Source organism: Protobothrops mucrosquamatus, unplaced genomic scaffold, assembly GCF_001527695.2.
Source record: "Protobothrops mucrosquamatus isolate PMUCROS unplaced genomic scaffold, P.Mucros_1.0 scaffold1016, whole genome shotgun sequence".
NCBI classification, from domain to species: Eukaryota; Metazoa; Chordata; class Lepidosauria; order Squamata; family Viperidae; genus Protobothrops; species Protobothrops mucrosquamatus.
The window spans coordinates 107,092-126,090 of record NW_015387252.1 but is presented as its reverse complement, the minus strand read 5'-3'; the positions used below and the strand labels follow the sequence as shown (position 1 = coordinate 126,090).

Genomic DNA, 18,999 nt, shown 5'->3' with positions numbered 1-18,999 from the left:
CCTACAAGACCAAATTGCATGAAGGAAAATAATATTATCACATACAGAAGCATTGTGAAGTTAAGGAAAATTATTTAGCTTCTGAAATGAAATGTTATGTGGCAACTTTATTGGGATATTGCTGTGGTGGTGAACCTATGGCATGCGTGCCACAGGTGGCACATAGAGCCCTCTCTGTGGGCACGCGCGCCATTGCCCCAGTCGTAGGCCTTCAGGTGGGTTTTAAAAAACCTTTTCGCTTTAGGCCTCTGCCGTCGTGTGCAAAAAAAAAAAGGTTCAATCAATTTCAACTTCTCACAGGAAAAAAAAGATCTCGCAAAGTTGAAATTGATTGATTGAACTTTTTAGTCCCACTTAGTCTGCCATTACCACCGCAGCCACGCCCACCCAATGGGCCATGCCCACCCAGTTGGCCATGCCCCCGGCACCCGACAATACATAAGTGGGTTTTGAGTTGCAGTTTGGGCACTCGGTCTCTAAAAGGTTCGCCATCACTGGGATATTGTATTTGAATGTCATATGTTGTTTGTCTGCTGTTAGTCATATTTCTCAATACTACATCTGGGAGTTCGGCTTTTTCTTGTTTTGAGATGTTGGTGGTCCCTTCCCAAATTGAACCACTTATGTAATTAATTTTTAAAGAATTAATGCAAACTGGTTTCCCATTTTTCACACTTCTAGGCAGAATGATGGTTAAAAAGTGGTTCTTTCTGTTGAATTTCAGGATTATAGTAACCATCCTGTAACTATTCATCTCCTGGAAATATAGGCCTAACCTAGGACAAGGGCCTAAGTTAATTAAATGCCTTTAATTGGGGCATTTTAATTTCTCAATTAGAATCACCTGAGAGATCATAAACAGGAATGTGTCTTCAATTATCTGAAGCAATAAAACTAAGGAATGCATTAGAAAATCCAGTGAGATTAACATTTAAGGCACCTTATTTATTTCTCTGTCTGACAAGATTCTTAGATTAACTTTCCTATTATTCAGTGAGAATAGATATAGAAATAGATATATGATAGATTTGCAAAAGCTTGCAATTGTTAGATTTCAATATTGAATAATCAGTAACCAGAAAAAGAGCTGCTGGCAGTTTGCCTTGCTAACCTCATACCGAAGTATAAGAATGTAACCTCTAAAGCTAATTTCCTCAGCCTGAAGTTCCTTTTTGAAAAACAGTGGAAGCATGAGCTACTGCAGAACTGGGACATTTTGATTACTTTCCATCTTTTGATAGATTGGATATGTTCCCATCTCCCAAACCCTGTTTTGCTCTATTTGCAGAAAATACTTATTTACTTCCTTCCTTTCAAATACAAAATCTGGATGGACTACGATCATATCTTCCATTTCAGGGCCTGTTCTAAGTATCTGTGTCTTTTAACATATGGATATCCATTATAAACTGCAATTTATAATACATTTACTCCAATAATATTTTTATATAATTAAATTTTTATTAATAATTGCAGGTCTTTGTATTTTATTGTTGTACTTTCTGGCCCATAGGTTCTAATAAAGTTTTATTTGATTTGGATATTCATTGTAAACTGCAGATTCTTGGCCATAATTTTTGTGAGATTATGTAATATGAGAACCAGAAGAAAAACCTATGATATTCTTGAGGTTACATTTAATAAAATGTAATGTTTTATCCTATTTTGGAACATTCTTTAGGGTATAAGCTGGCTTTAAAAGGACTTATCAGATGAGTTGCTTTATAACTCATAAACACATAAACAAGTGTTTACATTTTAAATTATTAAAGCAGTTTTGTTGTTTTCAAAACACTTTGCAAAAAATACAGTTGCCTTAATGATTTGAAGAAAAGGCCTTTGCATCTTCATCTTTAACATATATGCTTATCACATTCAATTCACAGTAGAATATATAAAGATTAAATGCATCATATGTCTCTCTATAAATATAGGACCTATATTTCTTAAAAAAAAATAAGGTGGCTTATCGTATTATCAGTATTCATAGACACATTTTTGTTTAAAAAAATTGATAGCATAGAATACTTTGGTAAATTTTAGGAATATCTACCTCTGGTTATCTATTAGATTTTGTGTATATGAGAATAAGCAATTGTCAAACAGCAGGCTTTTGGTACTACCATTCATAATAAAGCCTTATTAATGGGACAATGAAAGGATCTTGCTTATACTGAAAGACAATATAATTGCACTTTTTTTTTATTTTGCCCTGTAACATTCAGCATAGAGACACTGGTAAAAACTGCATATGGAATTTATCGTCCTTTGAAGTAGTCTTGCTCAATTCAAACAACTCTGTCTGAAAAGTGACTTTTTATGAAAATGTTGTGGATGGCTAACCTAAAGCTCTTTATCACAAACTCTGAAATATGCTGACCTTTATATCAAAATGAAAGCCAAACTTTTATCCTCAGTAGACTAATGTAGACAGTGAATGTAATTACAGCTAATTTTCCTTATGCTGAAACTGTCTGACATATTCTGAAGCAATCCTCGGAGAATCTAAGCATAACAAATGTTTCCCTTTCAGTTTACACTGAATAGATCGTCAGTGAAGCCATTAAAAATTTAATTTAAATTGGGAACATTATGAATACAAAACTAGTTTTGAATGGTTTTTGCTCTGCAAGTATGAATAAACATGCAGTTCAAATTGCTTTACTCACCTATATTCTTTAATTTAGTTGTTGCTTTGGTTCTGCATCTTATTTTATGGAACTCTTGCTTTAATCATTTTGTCTTATTGCAGATTTGGCAGAATTAATTGAAAAAATTGTGTTGCACCTCTTTGAAATACCATCAGAACATTATTTCAGCTGCAAAGTATATGAAGGTAATTTTCCAATATTATTCTGCCTGCATTAGTGAACTAAAAGAAAGACACTTTCCTGTTCAAGCTTCTCTTTTGAAGCTAAATGGAGCTGTGGAGAGAGCATTTCTGGCTTAGGTTGATTTGATTGATTTATATCAGTGGTGGCGAACCTATGGCACGCATGCCAGAGGTGGCACTCAGAGCGCTCTCTATGGGCACGCGCACCATGCCCTGGAGATGGCAACCATCCTCTTCAACCAGCCGTCTGCTAACTCACTGAGGTCCCACGTGGCCGGATGCATCCCAGCACCTAAGCGCTCGCTGGCCTCTGTGTGCAGGGGCCGATGGTGTCAGGCAGCAGCCACCCCGGCCCCTGCCTCGCCTTGCCCTGCGATAATGGCACCCCTGCCCTGCCTCGCCTTGCCTCACCCCGCAGGATGAGCTTCCTGCCCACCGCCCCACCCACCACAGACGCCCTGGATCTCCCCCAACCCTGCCCAGTCCCCACAGGCGTCCCTCCCCAGGAGCAACATTGAGCTGGCCACGCCCACCCATCTGCCATGACCACCGTAGCCACACCCAGTGGGCCACGCCCACCCGGCACCTGGTGATACATAAGTGGGTTTTGGGTTGCAGTTTGGGCACTCGGTCTCTAAAAGGTTCGCCATCACTGATTTATATAGTACCTATATTGCTTTGGCTGCTTTTAATTTTTGGCCCTAAAACAGTGGTGGCGAACCTATGGCACGGGTGCCAGAGGCGGCACTCAGAGCCCTCTCTGTGGGCACACACGCCATCGCCCCAGTCCTAGCCCTTCAGCTGGGTTTTATAAAACCTTTTCGCTTTAGGCCTCCGCCGCCTTGTGCAAAAAAAAAAAAGAATCAATCAGTCAATTTCAACTTCTTGCGGAAAAAAAAAAGATCTTGCAAAGTTGGAATTGATTGATTGAACTTTTTAGTCCCACCCAGTCTGCCGTTACCACCGCAGCCACACCCAGTCAATGGGCCACACCCACCCAATGGGCCACACCCACCCAATGGGCCACACCCACCCGGCACCTGACGATGCATAAGTGGGTTTTGGGTTGCAGTTTGGGCACTCAGTCTCTAAAAGGTTCGCCATCACTGCCCTAAAACAAAGATATAGCATACAAATATAATATATAAATATATATTAACAGAATGATTATTGTTTTGAATGTTAATTTTATTTGAGTAATATGAGCTGAGCCAAAAGTTCATTTTCTAGATTACAATAAAAATGCACATTTCAAGTAATTTTTTTAAACAGTTATTCATTTGATGCTTGCAATATGTCTGTCTGTTCTTCCCTGTTAAAGTATAAAAATACTGAATTGTTTATAGCAGATACAAGAAATCCAAATAGAATGACAAAATGTAAAAAAAAAAACTTAGTTTGTCTTATTATTTTTAAAGAAACCTGATAGATTTGAGAGTTGCAATGTCAGCAGATTACCTAGTACAGCCAGCATTCAGGTCCAAGCACATAAAACACCTTGGCTAAATATCAGAACACAAAGAGCATGAGGAGATTTGAGTTTAGCTTTCTGGGGAATAGAATCAATCTGATATGGAAGTGGGTTTCAGGACAATGCATTGATATTCTGTGTTATCATGTTTCTGGAAATGAGAAATTGATTATGTTAAATTACAGTAGCTTTCTAAAATCTTGGGTGGTTAAAATAAAAGTAACACTGTTCATCCAACTGTTCTGAAATCTCTTAGGATTTGAGTCCATTAAAATGTGCAAATCAGGAAAAATCACATTAATTTTGGCGAGCGTTTTAAATGTGAAGGAGAATAATAAGCTCATATATTGACATTTATATAACTGTAATTTTTAATGGTAATAAAAAAGAGTTAACTCAGGATTGCCTGCCAATATTGCTCTAGCAGAGCACTCTTCTATCTAACTGAGTGAGAATACAGCTTGTTACCATGGGAAAATGTATAAATGACTTGGATGACTTACCTTTCTATTCTGCCCATGCAAAATATTGATCTGCATATAACTTTTGAGTATCTTTCCTAGTTTCAAATAATGAAAGTCGTATTATGTGTATATGGGAGGAAATTTTGCCTTTTTCTATTTCTATTCCCTACATGGCATCCAACTGGCTCCAAGCTTAGTATATATGGTGCTGGGGCAATTATGAAGCTATAATATTTATATCTGCCAGTTTTAAATTAAGATGTTGTGAAGGTTAGAGTTAGGGGTAGGGATAGGGTTTATAGACACATAGACATACACACACACAAACACAAACATGTACCATCAAACAAACATCACTTATAGAGAGAGATTATATTATTAATAGTACATTATTGAATACAGTGGTTTTTATATAGTACTGACTAAAGATTATAGGTACTCCTTGGTTAAGAACCATTCATTCATTGATGTTTCAAAGTTGCAATGGTGCTGAACAAATGGCACTTCTGATTGCTCTTTGAAATTCTGGCTGTCACGACAGCCCCACCATCACATGATTGTGATTTGAGAGGTTGTCAACTTAGAACATTTGCAGTATCCCACAGTCACTGGATCACCATTTACAACCTTCCCTGCCAGCTTCCAAAAGCAAAGTCAGTGAGGAAGCCTGCAAGAGGGTTGCTCCTGTAAGTTACCCTCACTGCTTCTTCTACCCCCAAGGAGCCTGCTACGAAGATCTCAGAGATCTTGCATTCTGTAGTATATATATGATTGCAACACTTCACATAAGTTCTATAACACACACCTGTCTACTTGTGTAGTGCCACCGTGGCCCTTCCCTACTTGCCACACTCAAGCAGTGCTGTAGCACCTATCCTCTGCTCACCTGTACCCACTGCACTCCACCTGCCCATATTCATATGGTGCTGCAACACCCCACCCACCCATCTGGACTTCATAGCACTCACATGCCCACTAGCTTGCTTGCAAGCCCCCCCCCCCCAGGACTTATGATTTTCTACCAGCTTCCTCATTGACTTTGCTTGTTGAAAGTCGCAGGAAGTTACAAGTTCCAGTCACAGGATGTCCTAACTCAGTGATAGTGAACCTTTTAGAGACCGAGTGCCCAAACTGCAATCCAAAACCCACTTATGCATCATCGGGTGCCGGGTGGGTGTGGCCCATTGGGTGGGTGTGGTTGTGGTGGTAACGGCAGACTGGGTGGGACTAAAAAGTTCAATCAATCAAATCCAACTTTGCGAGATCTTTTTCTTTCCCATGAGAAGTTGAAATTGACTGATTGAACCTTTTTTTTTTTTTTTGCACACGGCGGCGGAGGCCTAAAGCGAAAAGGTTTTATAAAACCCAGCTGAAGGCCTAGGACTGGGGCGACAGCGCGCGTGCCCACAGAGAGGGCTCTGAGTGCCGCCTCTGGCACCCGTGACATAGGTTCACACCCCTGCCATAGGTTCGTCACCATAGGCGCGCGTGCCCACAGAGAGGGCTCTGAGTGCCGCCTCTGGCACCCGTGCCATAGGTTCGTCCTAACTTAAAAATCCATGATTCCCTCTTACCATTGGTAAGTGATTACTATTGCTTAGTGATGCAGTTACCAGACCTTGCGTTTTATTGCCATATGACTCAGCAATGGATATTCCAGTCCCAATTGCCATGATTAAGCAAGAAACTGCATTGACACTATGGTAATTTAGATAACTTAAGCCTTTAACAATAAAGAAAAATATTTAAAAAGTTATGTCACTATTAACTATGTTTCCTAAAATGTTTATAAGCATAATGTTGCTTAAAGTTTACTTCAAGAGTTGGGTGTACCATTGATAAACAACTGTAAAATAATTTATTTCATACTAATGCTCTCTATCTTAATACTGAGGTCGTCACTGTGTTACTACTTATTGTTGTTTATGCACATTATAATTGATATGCTAATTTTCTGTCTTGTGGGATTATTTTTACTTTTTTGCTCTGAGATAACATTAAATTTTATATTTCCATTTGAAACATATGGTTTGAACACCAGTTTCTCACTTGATAGACCAATTTATTTCAGATGGTACATTCTCTCATTCCTTATCAAAGGATATTTAATAAGTGGTTCCCTTCATGGATCATTACATTGCAATGGTGAAAGGGCTTGTGCATTGCAGTGACACTATCAGCTGTATTGTTGACCATATACATTCCCTGAAGAAATCTATGATGAATATGTTATAGAAAAGCTAACAGGGAAATGGCAACACATTCTGCTATTCTATAAAAGGGCCAAGTGGTCATTCTAAATTAGGTCAAGGCCAACATGATTTCCCCCAAGGTTGAAAGGTCTCCAACAAGCAATTGAAAAAGCCTGTATGTATGAGTAGCAGTAGTGTTTATGATGTGGCTGGATTAACTCCAAAAGAATGTACAGCTCTTGACATTTACAGAGAGAGAAAAAAAAAAGTTTGAGATTGCAGAGGTAAGTAGAGCATTGATTCATGGAATGTCAGAACCATAGACTTGTTACCGTCACAGCAGAAGTATCAAGACTGATTCAGCAAGCTGAAATGGATTGGAATAGACAATATAGCAGAGTTCTCTTGCAGACACAAAAATCATAGAAGAAGTAGGGTAGCCATCTTTATTGACAAAAAAGTGCTCAGATGCACTTTGAATCCAGTTTGAGTTCAAGGCAGTAAATTACGTTCTAACCATTGATATAGAGGAAGCAGAAGTTGAATAGCTCTATGGTAATTTGTAATAACACACAAAGATGTCTTTCTAATTATAATACTGCTAACTGTGAAAGGAAAATAGCAACCGGAATAACAGGAACATTTGTCTCAGTCTACAGAACAATGCAGGAAATAGAGTTTGGCATGGAAATTGAGTAGCAGATATCTTCTTCCAGCAAAAGATAAAAGAGAACTCATCATATTGACATCATTGGATAGATAGCACTGAAATTAAATTGTGTACTTATCAAGCAAAGCTACATTTAAGTAGAAGATGTTGATGATATAAGTATGAGCTCGCAAGAATGTGAAGAAGCAGTTAGAGACAGCTCTGGTTACAGTATGTGAATGAGGTCACAAAAAGTTAGAAATGACTGAAGGAGCATCAACAAAATAAAAAATTAGGAAATAATAGTTCCAAATTTTGAATATCTGAATATCTTGTTTGCCTATCATTTATTGTTGATGCTCCTTATTTGCATGCCCCATTGGCATACGAGGAGGTTGGAAATGTTTAGTGCTATGAGATGTCTCTGGCAACAGTTATTCATGGTTTTATTACCTCCAGACTAGAATATAATATTACAGTGCAGATCACTCAAATTTCAACTAATATAAAATGCAACTCTGCAACTGGTGGTGATTGGTGAAAGCATTTTCAAAGCTGCCCCAGTCTTGTGGAAGAAAGGTATAGATGGCCTCCTCCCTCCTAGACCAAGGCTTTGGGGAATCATTCAAGTAATTGCCTCTTTTTCCCAAGAAAACTTCTGAGCCATAAGGAAAATGAATCTGCCATTGCTTGTAAGCAAATAAACTTCATGTTTATCGTTTCATTTTGTCACAAGATTCAGCAATAATCACATACTTATAAAATTTAATGCATTTGGCTACTTGGGAATTAGTTTTTAAAAGAATATTTTTTCTTTTATTGACTTCTACAAATATTTTCATTTGTGTGGTTGTGATTTGATTCATTGGGATTAACTGCATTCTCTAAAGAAAAGATCTGCACTTTTGGTGTTAATCTTTTTTTCCACGTCCTTGAAACACTCTTGTCAAAGGAACACTTATTTATAATTCACTTTGAAGAGAGGTTTTTAAATGCTGGCTAACTTAATGCTATGTTAGTACTTTGAGCTGAATATTTCTTATTTAATTACATCTAGAGTAGATCATATATATTATTTTCCATTTGGTTTTAAGGCAGTGATATAATCTGAAAACATCAAGCATAGCTTACTGTAGTTTATAAAGTTGTGAAATGCCTTCAGCTTTACCCAAAATAGTGTTATCTGTAAATAACATCAAAATACAGAGATGCCAATTACAGAGCAGCATTTTATTTGGTAGGTAGATTTGTCATCAGGTTAGAAACCCAGAGACTTTGCATTCTAATCCCACCTGAGGCACAAACCCAGCTCGGTGACCTTGGGCCAGTTATTCTTTCTTAGCCCTAGAAAGGAGACAATGGCAAACCATTTCTAAAAATGTTGCCGAGAAAACTGCAGGGACTTTTTTTATTTCCTTCTTGAGATTTCCCGGACATAGTTAAAGAGTTTGTAATTTTTATTCTTCAGATATGATTCTACAGCAAGTCCTTTATGCTGATCGTATGTGATTTTAAAATTTTAAGATTACATGATCTATCATGAGGTTCTTGTTGATTGGGATTAAAATCCGAATATACTATGGTGAATCTTTCTACATTTCTTGTAGTCATGGATAGGGGTTTAAAAGATTTTAAAAGTTCTTGTGCGATGAACTCAATCAAGCATTGGACAACTAAGTGCATTGTTCTGTGTTAATTTCATATGATCTATTTCTAACAGTTTGCTCATCAGATTGCAAGAATGTATTTGTGAAACTATGCATAAAAATATAGTGTCATTTTGTCCAAGATATGAGCTGTGTACATCATATTTGAACCTCCTCCTGCACTACTGTAAGCCCTACAAGATAGATGAGAGCAAGAAACTAATACCATATAGGTCAGGATTACATTTATTGTAACAGCTATAGTAACAACATCTTGCAAGACTGAATGTGCGTCCTCGCTCCCTCACTTTATCTTAATGTGAACTAGGGAGGGGATTGTCTGAGTCCTTTTTTCAAATTATTACTTGGTCTGGGCTCAAGTTCCACTTATCTGACGGTTGTCATAGTACAGCTCTTCCTCCTGTGCTTAAAGGCATTCTCTCTGCTGTCTAAATTACAGACTTTGGAAATGTGTACAACGTAAAGACTTAAATGGTTTTCTAGCTTCATAATAGCCAGGGAAGTGTTTTGCTTTAAAATGTTATTAAACTTCACTCTACCCATCTCTAGCTGAAATTTGTCAAAAATATCATAGTTGCAGTAGGTCTCCAACACTGTGAAATGGGCTTTTCTAGCACATAAAAACATCCTCCTTTTATATCAAAATGTAGAGCAGGGGTGTCCAACCTTTGCAACTTAAGATTTGTGGACTTCAGCTCCCAGAATTGCAGCATGGCTGGCTGTGGAATTCTGGGAGTTGAAGTCCGTAAGTCTTTGGGTGCCAAGGTTAGACACTCCTGATGTAGAGCTTCTTTACTAATGAGAGAGGTTCTTCTCCAGCATAAACCTACTCCTATAGGAAATAGACAGAGTAAACACAAGCAAGAGAAGGTTGGCTTCCTTTAAATCATGTGATGGGGAACAAGGGATTATCCTGTTATATCTTTTGCTTGCTGCCATCAGGCTTGGAAAAGAATAACAGGAATATTCTTGTTGGTAAATTCTCCAAGGTAGCGATATGAATTGTAAGGGGTAAATCATTTGTCCTCCATTTCAAAGGAGGCAATTGGAGCCTGAGAGAATGTGATCTTCAACAGTGTAGGGAGCTTTGAGGTTTTCTAGGTTTTGAAAGGATATTTCATTCTTCCTTTTTTGCAGGTACACTGGTCTTCTGCCTGAGGCAGAAAATAGAAAGAAATATGACATGGTTTCATTTTATTTCACTGTATTCCAGTGAAGTTTGGGTTTGTTTCTTACATATTGCTGTGATATCCAAGGTTGAAGAATGGTTTAATAAATAACATAATTTCAAGACATTCAGGTCCATTCTGCCAAGGTCTAGTTCAATATCTACACTCAAAAGTATTTCATCAAATGTAATATACTGCTTTCTTTTAGAACAAGTAGCCTTCCCTGCTCCTTTACTCATAAGAAGATCCTTCCTATGTCCAAAGAAATGCCTTTGGGTAAATCAAGTCAAGGAATCCATAATAATGAATTGGTACTAACATCATCTGGTATACTCATCTGACTGCAGCAAACATTTATCAAATTACTATTTGTATAGCATATAAAACAGAAGTCAATTCTAACTGTAAAAAGAAAATGAAGCTAAATGTTACAATGCATGTCAATCAGGCAGAATGCCTTCTTATTTTGTCCATGATTTCAGAATTAAGGAGGATTAGAGGCTATTTTTAAGGCACAATTATTATTAAAATGTTTGTGATAAGTTCTCAAGAAAATATCTGAAATCCTGGCAGTTATCATTTTATGGAATGAAAAAGAATAATCTTTTTTTCTTTTAAAATTGACTAATATCAGTTTTGCATTATTTTTATTTCATTTTAAACTAGGTTCATTGACTTCCTCTTTAAATCCTTTTCTTGAATTAGACAGCTTGGGAGCTGCTACTGTAGGGTACTATATTCTGCTTTACTGTTTCACTTTTTAGTCTGACAATTCACAGGCACTGTAGCCTTTGTTCAAGAAAAATTGTGGTTTTTTTTATGAAAGCATTTTAATATTTTAGTCTTGAAACCTACAGTGATTTGAGACATTTTCATGGAACTAATCTCCCATCAGTTTTTGGGAAATCAAGTAACACAACATGAATAAACCAAGTATATTTTCTATGTATCACCACTGCAAAATGGTTGTAGGAAGTTATGCTGGTCTATGACCATAATAAAGATTTGATTGGTTGTAGGAGGGCCTCCTTCCTTGTATAAGAGCCTAATTTCTATTGTTTTGCAAAAGGATAAAGAAACAGTAAGATTAATAGGGCCAATTAATAGGGACATGCTTTTGGGCTGCTAAAAATTATATTTAAGTACTACCATACTGGATCAGGGATTCAGTCACAGGATCCTATTATATAGACTTAGTTGTGAAAGTTCTCCTTCAGGTTGTTTTGGTGATTTAAATTACAAACTTTGCAGCATGCAAACTGCGTACAAAACGCAACCCAACTAACAACAGCTTATACAGCGTACAAGTATTTGCTCAGAAGACATGGCTGGAATAATAATCAAAATACTGTTTTGCACATCCATTTCTTCCACGAGTAGTTTTGCTCATACTGTTTTATACAGTTATTCTGGGAGAAGTAAACTGTGATTTATATCTAACTTTATATCTAACTTAAAATTGGAAGTTGCACTGAGTACAGTTGTTAAAAGTAAGGCCAAAGGTAGTTAAATGTGTATTTTACTGTGATAATAAAAACTAAATTTCTTTCACTTCATGCATAATATATAAAAATATATTGCTTCCTTGCTTTTTTCCTCTTTTTAAATATATCTTAGCTGAACATTGGTAAGTGTATTTATGTTTTTAGTTAAAATGATTATGATAATTTTATATAGCTTTTGTATGTTTTTCCCCTTTTTCTTTTCAGCTGATGTAAATATGGAGATTAAAAACCTTACAGCAATTCAGCAACTCGGTATTAAAATGACAGTCAGGTAATTTTCACTGCAATATTTCATATGGATATTTATAATAGGCTTTTCTTATTATTTCCATGAGTTGATGTGAAAAGGCATTATTTTAAAGATAATGGAAATGAACCCATGTAAATGCTTGTAACATTTGGACAGAGCCCTGCACCTCCAAGAAATCTGCAAATTGTGTTCCTTGAATGAATATTGCGCTAAACATGGTATACAGTCCTCCAAGTCCTTTGAGACAAGCAAGATGAATGACTAAAACTTAAACAGCTCTTTCATCAAATATTAGTATGTATGCTGTGTTTTGGTTAATGAATGTGAGTGATTATATAACTGAATAACATAAAATAATAGTCCAGTATTTTCCAGGGAGGATCTGCAAAGAAACATTGAGTATTGAGAATCTTTGGTGCCAATATTGGGGCTGTAAAAGCATTCGGCAGGGACACTTAGCAAAGCACACTGGCACAAAGAATTCTCGCTGGAGCATTAGAGTAGCTATAGCCTTTGGAAAATGTACACAGTTGCTTCAAAGGTTGCCTGCGTTTGTGTATATGAAAAGCCTTTCCACAGCGTCTGCCTGCAAGGCAACTGTGCATGTATATTTAGATTCAGGCAGCTGCTGAAGCAGCTCTGCAAGACTTCCAGGTAATAGAATTACTTTTAAGGAAGGATTTGTGATTTGTGCCAATGTACCTTAAGAGGATTTTCCCCTTCGGGATGCTTTGCATAATTCTAGCCAATTCTTCTTGCAAGTAGGAACCAGACATAAAGCACGTACTTTTTCCTTATTTTCTAAATAAAGCACATGTTAAAAGTAATACAAGGAGGAAAGAGAAAAGTAAATGAAAGAACCAGCATGGTGTAGTGGTTAAGATGTTTGCCTTGACTAGGGAGGCAATGCGAAGCCACAGAAGCTCAGTGAGTAACTTTGGGCCAATCATTCTCTCGGCCTAACGTCCCTCACAAAGTTGCTTTTTTATGGGGGGAAATGGCTAGCTAAATTATTTCAGAGTATTGATACAGTCAAGATGGAGTTAGGAGATTCTATATACATTATTTGTATAGTAATTATATATTATATTATATTATATTATATTATATTATATTATATTATATTATATTATATTATATTATATTATATTATATTATATTATATTATATTATATTATATTATATTATATTATATTATATTATATTATATTATATTATATTATATTATATTATATTATATTATATTATATTATTATATTATATTATATTATTATATTATTATTATATTATATTATATTATATTATATTATTATATTATTATTATATTATATTATATTATTACAATGTAATATATAAACAAGTTGTGTTATGGGAAAATGGCTATGTAAAATTAGGAGTACTGATGCAATCAAGATTGAGTTTTAATATAATACATTGCAACATTATAATCTAATGTACTGTATGTGGAGACTCCATGTACTGTACATTATGTTATATTAATGTGTGTGCATAATATCTTAAAAAGAAGTACAAGGCTGTTCATACTTAGTAGTTCTACAAAATAATAATAATAGTAATAAAAATAAAAGTTGGAAGGGACCTTGGAGGTCATCTAGTCCAACCCCCTGCTCAGGCAGGAAACCCTATACCATTTCGGACAAATGGCTGTCCAGTCTCTTCTTAAAAACTTCCAGTGTTGGAGCATTCACCGCTTCTGGAGGCAGGTTGTTCCACTGGTTAATTGTTCTAACTGTCAGGAAGTTTCTCCTTAGTTCTGGGTTGCTTCTCTCCTTGATTAGTTTCCATCCATTGCTTCTTGTCCTGCCTTCAGGTGCTTTGGAAAATAGCTTGACTCCCTCTTCTTTGTGGCAGCCCCTGAGATATTGGAACACTTTTATCATGTCCCTCCTCGTCCTTCTCTTCATTAAACTAGACTTACCCAATTCCAGCAACCTTTCCTTATATGTTTTAGCCTCCAGTCCCCTAATCCTCTTTGTTGCTCTTCTCTGTACTCTTTCTAGAGTCTCAACATCTTTTTTTACATTGTGGTGACCAAAACTGGATGCAGTATTCCAAGTGTGGCCTTACCAAGGCATTGTAAAGTGGTATTAACACTTCACGTGACCTTGATTCTATCCCTCTGTTAATGCAGCCTAGCACTGTGTTGGCTTTTTTTGGCAGCTGCAGTACACTGCTGGCTCATATTTAAGTGATTGTCCACTAGGTAGGACTCCAAGATCCCTCTCACAGTTGCTACTATTGAGCAAGGTACCCCCTACACCAGTGATAGCGAACCTTTTAGAGACCGAGTGCCCAAACTGCAACCCAAAACCCACTTATCTATCGTCGGGTGCCGGGGGCATGGCCAATGGGTGTGTGTGGCCAACTGGGTGGGCATGGCCCAGTGGGTGGGCGTGGCTGCGGTGGTAACGGCAGACTGGGTGGGACTAAAAAGTTCAATCAATCAATTCCAACTTTGCGAGATCTTTTTTTTTCCCCGTGAGAAATTGAAATTGATTGATTGATAGATATTTTTTTTGCACACGGCAGAGGCCTAAAACGAAAAGATTTTTTAAAACCCAGCTGAAGGCCTAGGACTGGGGTGATGGCGCACGTGCCCACAGAGAGGGCTCTGCATGCCACCGGTTCACCACCACAGACCTATACTATACCTGTGCATTTGGGGATTTTTTGCCTAAATGTAGAACCTAAATTGAGACCCAACATTGATTAAATCATTGCTTATCTAAAGTTTCTTTGTGTCTCTGACCAGCTCTTAGCACCTTGGTGCCAAGCCAACCTTACTACCCCTCCCCTCTCTCATAGACTCAACCACCACCTCCTTGTCCTTGTTCTCACCATGGAAAAATATTATTATGAAACCTTCAAACAACCAGCCTCTATCTCTGCCTCCTGTCTCTCATCCTATCAATGACAACAATTTCATTTATTTGTTCATTCACTTACTTATATATATATATATATATATATATATATATATATATATATATATATATATATATATATATATATATATGGCTGCCCATGTCACAAAACATGACTCTGTGGATATACAATAAAAATCATAAAACAACAATATTAAAAAAAACATTCTGCATTTAAAAGATTAATACTATTATTAGAGGCTAAGAGAGAGCACAAGATTTATGAAAACAATGAACAATGAAAATAATGTTATTTCTCAGGGGGCAAGCTAGGACATAGGAAATAATTGTAGAAAAATGTTAGAACCAGCTACAAAGCTAACTTTTTTATCTATGAATATGGCAATAATCATAGAGACCATAATTTGCATGTTCAGAAGAAATCACACAACTTAGCTATTTAAAATTTGTATAAGGAGCCTAAAGCGGTTCTCTGAGTCCAATCTTTTGGACTGTAGATAAGGTTATGCAATAGGATTACTTATTTAGTCACTCTTTGTTTAAAGCCTTTTAATCTTATTATTTATCTCAAATAACTCCCAAAATAGCTTAGGAAGATGACAGGTCTGAGATTTTGAAGTCTCACAAGAGAAATTATATGGGAAGGGAGGAGGGGTTTAAAATGAAGATCAGGCACTTAGATGTCAATTCATCTTACAATCTCTTGGGCAAACACTTCAAATAGCCTAATAGACTTGTTTACTGGGACAGCTGGTCCATCCAGAAGAAGTCACGGGCTAGGCTTTCCTCCTCTGTTTGGCAATGGCTAGCAAGGTTGGTAGCATAAATCCAAGAGATTTTGTCAAGGCTGTTTTATAAACATAATACGGATTGTTTCTTCTCTTTGAGACATCTACCTGTGGTCAGTAAATGTTGACATCAATATTATATACTTCTTCCATTTAAAAAATAGTTAAAAAGTTTTTTACTTCTACTTAAACATTTATTTCTTTTAAAGCTATGGTAAACATTTGAATCTGCTGAAAGAGAATGCAGAAAATGATCTACATCAAGTACTAATCTACTGTGAGAAATATTTGAAACAACAGAAAGTACCTTTAAGGAAATCATTACGTATCCTTCTGCTGTAAGAAGACAGAATTCACCAAATGTTTTGTAGGTAAAGGTAAAGGTTTCCCTGTCTAGTCATGTCCAACTCTAGAGTGCGATGCTCATCTCTGTTTCATTGTCCGAAGACATTTTCCATGGACATGTGGCCAGCATGGCTGTATGCCAAAGATGCATGGGACGCTATTACCTTCCCACCAAAGTGGTGCTTATTAATCTACTTGCATTTGCATGCTTTTGAACTGCTAGGTAGGCAGGAGCTGGAGCAAGGAATGGGAGCTCACCCCATTGTATGGCTCTTGGGTCTCGAACCCAGGCTGTTGGCTTGCCAGCTGACAAACTCAGCGTCTTTAACCGTTAAGCCATCACGCTGCCATTTTGTCAGCATGATTGTCTAAATCAGGGGTAGTCAACCTTGGCTCTTTTATGACTCGTGGACTTCAACTCCCAGAATTCCTGAGCCAGCTGTGCTGGCTCAGGAATTCTGGGAGTTGAAGTCCACGAGTCATAAAAGAGCCAAGGTTGACTATCCCTGGTCTAAATCATTATTCATTTGTTTTCTTAAATTTATATACCATCAAGTCATTTTCAGCCTGTCCCTATGAAAAAAAAACAGACCTAGTTTTTATTAAGTATATTCATGCTGGAAGGAATTACTTTTTTCCTGGAATTACATTTTTTTCACCCATTTGTCTGTAAAAATAGATATCTGTGTATGCTTCAGATTTGGGGTACCACATAATTATAAGATGTAGGTCATTTAATTTGATCTGAATTCTGCAATCAGGTTTACCACTGTATGGGCAGATACAATGGAAAGTGTTTTCTTTTCTGTTTGGGACAAAACAGCCTTGATGTTCCATTGTGTTTCTTTTGAAAAAAATAAAACCTGAAGCGTTTCAAGTGTTTCAGGTTCCAAAGATACCATTACTTAAAGCATTTCAAATACACCAAACTTTCAAATGTACTGTGGAAAACAATTGAAACTTGAAAGAATCCACTTTTTTTTTGTTTCTATAAGTGGAAATGAAAAAAGAAGAATGGAAATCCATATTGGCTGTTAGCTCCCTCCCAATCTACGGGGGGGGGGGGAAAAGCCAAAGAATATGCTTAGGGTGAGATAAAGCTGTTTGAAAATTCAGACCAGGGTGTTCAAGCTCCAAAAAAGCCATTTTTTTTTCCTTTTTGCCATCAGTCTATGTTTTGTCATGTTGCCTTTTCTTTTTCTAATCAATCTATTGTCATGTTTCCCAATTGTCTAAAATGGACAAGACAAAAATATTGGAATTCCTTAATTATTCTTACAGGTAATCAGCAGGATGGATACATATGCTATGACTGGTTTGTATCTTCTGTGTTTCTAATAATGATGGGAAATCGAGAGAAGACATTAACATTTCTCCACCAGTTCTCCTATCTTCTTGTTTCAGCCTTTCTTTGGATACCACGGCTTCATAATTCCGTAAGATTTCAAAAGAAACTTAACCTTGACGAATTGCTTTGAGCATTTTCTGTGAATGATTATTAATTTAGCCTATGTAAAAGGGCACTCACTTAAGGACTTTTTAACTGGATATTTCACCCGTAAAAACGTTCTACATGCAAAAACACATGGATTTGTCATCTGCACAGTTTTCTAATAGGAGGGGAAAATAGACTGATATCAATTGTAGTTATTGAATTTTAAAATGAGAAGTAAAACACACTTTATTAGCCACGTTAAATTGTGTGTAGGCAGAGAGAGCTATTCAGTGCCCTTTTATTACTATTGCTCTGTATTGCTTTCATTCTCTACATTATTAATTTTTGTTTTATTACACCAAAACTAGACACTATTTTTGTTAGTAGAAAACCTGGGCAGGGAAAAAAAAAAATCAGAATCAGTACTCAGTATCTTATCCTTATTATTTTGGCATTTGAAATAGTGAGATTTCTTAAGTTAATATCATTAAACAAAATACACGACATTTCAAATTTTATCATATACTTTGCCTCAACTTGGAAAATTAAGGATTTTCCTCAATATCCACAGGTTTTAGCATACTCTAGATGCAAATTGGAAGGAAGAAATCTAGAGCAACCTGCGGCCTTACCTTTACATAATCTATGTGAAATAAATGAAGATTCCCCCACTTCAAAACACCTAAAAGGCACCTTCTTCTGCCCTGTATCTCTTAATGGCAGGTCTTCTAGAAATGTCCTACTGTGTAAATAGGCTTGGTCTACCCAGTGTTCTTTCCCATTTGTGATGCCATAACATTTTACAAAAGCATGGTTCTAATCCAAGGCTTCACCATTAAGAAAACTCTAGTATTTATGTATTGTCACCTTTACATCTGCTATAATTTTATGTAGGTTTTTCAATACTTTGCTTCTGTGAAAGTTAAAAGTTAAAATCTAATCTTAAAATGAGTTGTAAAACGGGAAATCCATAACAGCATTACTACTATCCCTTTCTTTGTTTTAAAAGCAGGTCTCACCATGTCTGCTTCCCTTGGATCAGCCCTGCCCTGAGTTGATTTTTGGGTTAAATCCTAGAGATGAAAATAGAATGGATGGTACCTAGTTTTCCCCCTATCCCTTTAACTCAGTGGTTCTCAACCTTTTTAATGCCGTGACCCCATAATACAGTTCCCCATGTTGTGGTGACCCCGGGTGCCAGGGGCGTGGCCAAGTGGGCGTGGCTGACAAGTGGGCGTGGCCACCAAGTGGGCGTGGCCACCATGTTGTGGTGACCCCCAACCATAAAATTATTTTCATTGCTATTTCATAACTGTAATTTTGCT

At 36.8% G+C, this 18,999-nt stretch overlaps 1 protein-coding gene across 1 annotated transcript in view; it reads left to right on the top strand.

Moving 5' to 3' along the window:
- The window catches only part of TBC1D32 (TBC1 domain family member 32), a 93,290-nt gene that overhangs the window by 57,582 nt on the left and 16,709 nt on the right, over window positions 1–18,999 (top strand). Inside the window, exons 27-30 of the mRNA XM_015819906.1 lie at window positions 2,753–2,836; window positions 12,155–12,221; window positions 16,104–16,219; window positions 17,521–17,675. Of these exons, the coding sequence (XP_015675392.1) occupies window positions 2,753–2,836; window positions 12,155–12,221; window positions 16,104–16,219; window positions 17,521–17,675 (422 nt within the window). The remainder of the gene's footprint in view (window positions 1–2,752; window positions 2,837–12,154; window positions 12,222–16,103; window positions 16,220–17,520; window positions 17,676–18,999) is intronic.